Source organism: Pagrus pagrus (genome assembly GCF_965226575.1).
Source record: "Pagrus pagrus genome assembly, chromosome: 17".
NCBI classification, from domain to species: Eukaryota; Metazoa; Chordata; class Actinopteri; order Spariformes; family Sparidae; genus Pagrus; species Pagrus pagrus.
This window is the reverse complement of record NC_140201.1, coordinates 105,484-112,500: the sequence shown is the minus strand read 5'-3', so window position 1 is coordinate 112,500 and position 7,017 is coordinate 105,484. Positions and strand designations below refer to the sequence as shown.

At 45.1% G+C, this 7,017-nt stretch overlaps 1 protein-coding gene across 13 annotated transcripts in view; it reads right to left on the bottom strand.

The window, feature by feature from the left end:
• The window catches only part of LOC311272257 (regulating synaptic membrane exocytosis protein 2-like), a 45,756-nt gene extending 43,900 nt beyond the window's left edge, over positions 1-1,856 (bottom strand). For 5 of the 13 annotated variants that reach the window (XM_084378557.1, XM_084378565.1, XM_084378562.1 and 2 more), the window contains exons 1-2: positions 1,567-1,850; positions 1,162-1,320 (exon numbers count right to left, since the gene is read on the bottom strand). In XM_084378557.1, the coding sequence (XP_084234683.1) occupies positions 1,162-1,307 (146 nt within the window). In that variant the 5' untranslated portion in view covers positions 1,308-1,320; positions 1,567-1,850. Of the gene's footprint in view, positions 1-1,161; positions 1,321-1,566 lie in introns of all 13 variants that reach the window. The other 8 variants (XM_084378567.1, XM_084378558.1, XM_084378566.1 and 5 more) reach the window with 5 other exon arrangements.
• Between the last annotated feature and the right edge of the window lie 5,161 nt (positions 1,857-7,017).

The window sequence follows — 7,017 nt, the reverse complement described above, 5'->3', positions numbered from 1 at the left end:
AGGAGGAGGATGTGGAAGAGGAAGAGGATCAGGAGGAGCAGGAGGACGTGGAAGAGGAAGGGGATCAGGAGGAGGAGGAGGATGAGGAGGAGCAGGAGGAGGAGGAGGAGGTCGTGGAAGAGGAAGAGGATCAAGAGGAGGAGGAGGACGAGGAGCAGGAGCAGGAGGGACAGGAGGAGGAGAACCTGGAAGAGGAAGAGGATCAGGAGGAGGAGGAGGACATGGAAGAGGAAGAGGATTAAGAGAAGGAGGAGGAGGACGAGGAGAAGGAGGAGCAGGAGGAGGAGAAGGGGGAGGGACAGGAGTAGGAGGACGTGGAAGAGGATCAAGAGGAGGACGAGGAAGAGGAGCAGAAAAAGGAGCAGGAGGAGCAGGAGGAGGAGCAGGAGGGACAGGAGGAGGAGGATGTGGAAGAGGAAGAGAAGCAGGAGGAGGAGGAGGGACAGGGGTAGGAGGGCGTGGAAGAGGATCAAGAGGAGGAGGAGGAGGACAAGGAGCAGGAAAAGGAACAGGAGGAGGATTAGGAGGAAGAGGAGCAGGAGGAGGAAGAGGAGGACATGGAAGAGGAAGAGGATCAGGAGGACGAGGAGGAAGAGGAGCAGGAGGAGGAAGAGGGGGGGGTGGACGAGGAGCAGGAGGAGGTGGAAGAGGAGGAGGAGGAGAAGGAGGAGGAGCAGGAGCAGGTGGAAGAGGAGGGGGAGGGGGGGGGGGAGGAGGACGTGGAAGGGGATCAAAAGGAGGAGGACGACGAGGAGCAGGAGGAGGTGGAAGAGGAGCACGAAATGGAGGGGGGGAGTGGAGGAGGAGGAGGAAGAGGAGGAGGAGCAGGAGCAGGAGCAGGAGGAGGAGGAGGAGAAGGAGGAGGAGGAGGACGAGGACGAGGAGCAGGAGGAGGAAGGTAAAGAAGACAGCTGTCACACAAACAGCTGATATGTTGATTTTAAAATGACCCCCTTCCTTCACATGACGTCATGTGACGTCACAGGGATCTTCTCATTGTCAGAGATGATGAACTTGCTTCTATGATGGGGTTTATTTTGAAAGGTCACACAGGAGGCGCTGTGCTTTTATTTTGGCTGAGCTACCAGCAGCTGAGGATAAGGAGCCCTGATCAGCACTGATCAATAATCAATGATGGACAGTTAACCCCGCCCTCCTTACTTTAGCATGCTCTGCTCCTTCTCCTCCTCCTTCTTCTGCCTCTCCATCACCGACAGGATGATGCTCCGCTCCTCCTCCGTCAGGTGGCTCAGGTCCGGCAGCTCCGCCCCGGCGCCGGCGCCGGCCCCGGCGGGCGGCCCAGGCATCCTGACAGAGCCGCTGAAAGAGAAGGAGGCAGAGACTGAAGGCCATCATAGTCATCATCATCATCATCATCATCATCACTGGTGGCGGTGATGAAGGCCACAGAGCTCCAGGTGTGTGGAGATCTGTGGCCGCGCTGCAGCCTCGATGAGCGGTCACACAGCGGTCAGAGAGCCGCTCCACCTGCACCTCCACACCTCCACCTGTTCATCTGTTCACCCCTCCATCCTCTCCTCCATCCGCCCCTTCACCCTAACTCACCGACAGGCGCAGCGGCGTCCTCTCGCCTGTTTATTCCGCAGTCATGTCACCTCCTCCGGGGAACCTGAGCGGCGGTGGCTCCGGTCGGCTCTCCATCCCGGCGGCTCTCATTCTCCGCTCTTCCCCGGCGGTCCGGCCCTCTCGCTCGGCCTGGTGTTGTCGCGGTGTCCCGCTGCGGTACCTCGGTTCCTCAGAGTGATAATGGACGCAGCGGAGGAGGAGAAAACAATTAAATCCTCCATAGGCTGAGGAGGAGGAGGGGGCGGGGCCACGGCGTGACGCCGTTACGTACAACAAAGATCATCTGGTCACGAGGTCAGGTTAGTCTGCTGGAGGAGCTCAACAGACTGCAGCCAAACATAGAACACAAACAACAGACCAGCTGATCACCAATCAATAAGCTGATTGGTGATCAGTTCAACTCTAAATCAATAAGATTTAGACTCATTCGGATCAATCATTCACAGTATGGATCAGAACATTCAACAACCTCCTGTTACTTCAATCAGATCAGATAATCAATCAAACAACAAACAGTAAAGTGATCAAATAAAAGATCAATAAACCAATCAGCGTTTGTGTGACGTCACTGAAACATTCTGTGTAGAACAGCGCCCCCTGCTGGACACACGAGCTAACTGCGACCAGGAACACAGCAACACTCATCTGATGTGTCAGGTTCTGCATTTGTTCTGTGGAGAACCAACAATGTTTACATGTTTACAACAAACAGTCCGAAGATTAAACAAACAAAACAAAGTCTGTGAGAACTTTATAACACAACGTGTGTGTGTGTGTGTGTGTGTGTGTGTGTGTGTAGAACCACTTGTTGTCAGTCAAAGTAGAATATTGTTGTGCTTCATGCAACATTAATTTGGAGTTTTGGGTTAAATGTGTCTATCAATAATAATTAGTGATTATCAGGGATAATTATTAATTATGATAAATAATAAGATCCAATTTACATTAGATCACCTCGGGGCACCACCCTTGAAGAAGGGAAAAGAGCCAATTCACCAAATCAGTCTCAGAAAAGATACTAAACTGTAACTCTGAGTAATAATTAACTTAATAACTACAATCAAATTATTATTATTATTATTATTACTATTTATTAAATAGACAGCATGAAGGTTCAAAAGTATTTTATTTAACACAAAGATGAAAACACACAATCTAACTAACATACAGGTGTGTGTGTGTGTGTGTGTGTGTGTGTGTGTGTGTGTGTGTGTGTGTGTCTGGAAGAACAAAGAAACAATGGTGGTTCTCACATCATGTGCTCACTGATATCACATGTGGGTGTGATATGCTCCAGGCAGAAGGAGTGTGTGTGTGGTGAGGTCAGTGAGTCTGTGTGAAGCATCATTCAACTAACGTCAAATTGACCTGAGATCACAATAACACCAAACAGTGAACAAACACAGAGATTGACCACATGTGCATTACATCAACCAGAGTTAACAGTCCTATGCTTAGCCGTGCTATGCTATGCTGTGTACTATCTAGGCCCAGTTCAACGTTACCAGTCTTTGAAGAAAAGGTGCTGGTGGCTCCTTAGCTGATGAGCCAAGCAGGAGAAGGTTGTAATTCCAATGTTGAACAACGCTGTTCTTGCTGTGCAAGGTCTGATGAAAGACAGCAGATGGAGGAACCTGGTCGCTCCTTTCCTTTGCAGGGATAGCAGCTCGATGCTAACTTGCTACGTGTTCCTCAGATCGTGGAGTTAGTTGGTAAGCTTTGCGTCGCAGCTGCTGGAGCTGCTGATTCAAAACCACTCCGAAAATCAAAGTAAAAAATCTCAGACTGATCCAACTCATAATGTGACTCAGTAGTGTGTACGACCCCCGCGGGCCTGTAGGCACTCCTGACAAATTCTGGATATGCTCCTGATGAGTCAGCCGATCTCCTCCCAGACCTGGATCAGGCCATCAGTGAGCTCCTGGACAGTCTGTGGTGGTACTTGACGGCGTCGGATTCACCGATACATAACGTCTCAGAGGTGCTCAAGTGGATTTAGGTAAGGGGAATGAGAAGGCCAGTCAATGGTATCAATGCCTTTGTCATTCGGGAACTGCCTACGCACTCTGAACACACGAGGCTGGACATTGTCCTGCACCAGGAGGAACCGAGGACCCACTGCACCAGTGTAAGGTCTGACAATCACTCTGAGGATTTCATACCGGTACCTAAAAGCAGTCAGGATACCGTTGGCTATGACATGGAGGTCTGTGTGACCCTCCAAGGATATGCCTTCCCAGACCATCAATGACCCACCACCAAACCGGCCATGCTGGATGATGTTACAGGCAGCATAATGTTCTTTCACGTCTGTCACATGTGCTCAGTGTGAACCTGCTCTCATCTGTGGAGAGAATGGGGCGCTGATGGCGGACCTGCCAATTCTGGTGTTCTCTCACAAATGCCACTTGAGCTGCACAGTGCTGGGCTGTGAGCACAGGTCCTACTAGAGGACGTTGGGCCCTCATGCCACCCTCATGGAGTCTGTTTCTGACAGTTTGCTCAGAAACAAGCACACCAGTAGCCTGCTGGAGGTAATTTTGTATGGATCTGGCAGTGCTCCTCAGGTTCCTCCTCTAACAAAGGAGCAGAAACTGGTCCTGCTGCTGGGTTGATGCCCTTCTACGGCCCAGTCCAGTTCTCCTCGTGTAACGGCCTAACGGTCTCCTGGTATCTCCTCCATGCTCCTGAGACTGTGCTGGGAGACACAGCAAACCTTCTTGTGACCGCACATACGGATGTGCCATCTGACTGGAGCTGGACTACCTGTGCAACCTGATTGGGCTGCAGGTACCGCCTCATGGTACTAGTAGTGACAAGTGTAGGACAGGACACTAATAATAAATGTAATTTATTAATCACTGGCGATCAATAAAGCACTCGTAAATGGGGCACCGCCTCCGCTGTTTTGTCTATTTGAATAATCCGGAGGGAATTAATCAAATCCGACTGGACGAGGTTAACTTGTAACAATTCTAATCAATTTTAAATTAATGTATTCAATTTCATAAATGAAGCAGTGATTTCTACACAGTTTCCATTGGTTCTCCACATTAAAGACAAACCTGCACAGACAAAGACATACGGTTAAATATGTTTATTAGCGAGATAAATCAGGGTGAATAAATGAAATGGTAATTTAAACAAACAACAAAAGATAACACAACATGTGGAGATTAAGGTGATTAAGGTAATGGGATTATATGAACATGTGTGGATGGTGAAGTCACGGGTTGGGTAAAAGCATTTAAATATTACGAGAGTAATTTTAATACTAACGAGACCCTAACCGAATTTCTCTTAAGCTAAAAGATATGAATCAGAGCCATAGACTAGGGTGACCAAACGTCCTGTTTTCCCAGGACATGTCCTGTTTTCACGTCCTGTCCTGGCCGTCCCGGGAGTTTTTTATAAAGTGGTGAAATGTCCTGTTTTTCATTGGGCCATTAAATTGACACTCACAACGAGCGAGCAGACAGCCATAGCACTCCTGCCTGCATCATCATGCCGAAGCGTAAATGCACATTTAACGATGAGCTACAAAAGAAATTCCCCACTTACCGTCCCGGTCGGGGCAAGTGGGAGGCTTCGTGCACTGTGTGCAAACCTGGTACATATGTTTCGGTGTCCAATGGGGGGTGCCAGGGACCTCAAAGCCCACATGGACACCGAAAAACATTAAAAAAAAAGTGTGCGAGGTGAGTGTAGTAGTTGGATTGCTAATATAGCAGAGGTATTTTTCAGTTATTTATTATTATTTATTTTTCTAATACAGAAGAGACATTATTTCTATCATTATTTCATTTGTTGTTTTTGAAACAATAAATATAAATAATAAATAATATAATAAAACATGTTAAGTAACCTCTGAGAAGCATGTCTGAATGTGTGTCTTTGGTTATAGATAGTATTTTGTTTGTTATATATAAATTTTCTATCCATACAGAGGAGGCATACTCTAAATGTATGTTCATTTTAAGGCATCTTTGAGTGAATTTTGAGTATCATATCTTGTTGCTGGGCCGAGTGTCCTGGTTTTTGGTAATCAAAATATGGTCACCCTACCATAGACACCAACTCGTGATTCCTGTGTGAATCCAGCGGTTATGAGTGATGGAGAGCCTGCTGTCTTAGCAGAGTTGTGGAGTCAGCGGCGGCGGGTTTCATCTCCGGTGATTTGTGACTCTAGCCGGCAGTCCCGGTCCAATGGCCGAGTGTCGCTGCTCGTTCGGTATCCGCCGGTTGACGACGTCGGTCCAATGTCGTAGGAAGAGCGCAGCTCGTCCAGTACAGAGCCTGTGATGATCTTGGCTCAATGCCCAGCGGGATGGTACCGCTAGTGAGCGTTGGGGCAGAGCTGGTCTGGCTTGTCAAAAAGTCTTTCGTTGGAAACCGCTTGCACACAGCAAGTTGCAACTCACGAAACTTAATTAAACTAAACTATCGTTTTTAATGTTTAGAGATTGTGTTTCGCCTTTCCCAGAATTTCACCATGGCTAAATAGGTGGACTTTGTCCAACATGAAATAATATGACATGATTAAAATCACTTAACATTCAAAGTAATTAAAACTTGATCAAAACATAAAAACACACTTGATTATACAGTAGAATCGGCCACTTATACATATTTCTTCTAGTTCTAGCTTAATATTTGTTTAAAGAGACATATCAGAGACATTTACTGGAAAAAAAGAACGTATTAAACAAAGATTTCCTGAAAGTCGGCCCCACTCGTACCAGGACTCACCATCAGGAGGCGATGTGGGTTAGGGTGTAGGCTACTTACATTTGCGGTACATTTCTATATAATATACATTCTGTACATATTTCTATATTATATATATTCTGTATATATTTCTGTATAATATACATTCTGTATATATTTCTATATTACGTACATTCTGTACATATTTCTATATTACGTACATTCTGTACATATTTCTATATAATATACATTCTGTACATATTTCTATATAATATACATTCTGTATATATTTCTATATTACGTACATTCTGTACATATTTCTATATAATATACATTCTGTATATATTTCTATATTATATACATTCTGTATATATTTCTGTATAATATACATTCTGTATATATTTCTATATTACGTACATTCTGTACATATTTCTATATAATATACATTCTGTACATATTTCTATATAATATACATTCTGTATATATTTCTATATTACGTACATTCTGTACATATTTCTATATAATATACATTCTGTACATATTTCTATATTTTATACATTCTGTATATATTTCTATATTACGTACATTCTGTACATATTTCTATATAATATACATTCTGTACATATTTCTATATTTTATACATTCTGTATATATTTCTATATTACGTACATTCTGTACATATTTCTATATAATATACATTCTGTACATATTTCTATATTTTAT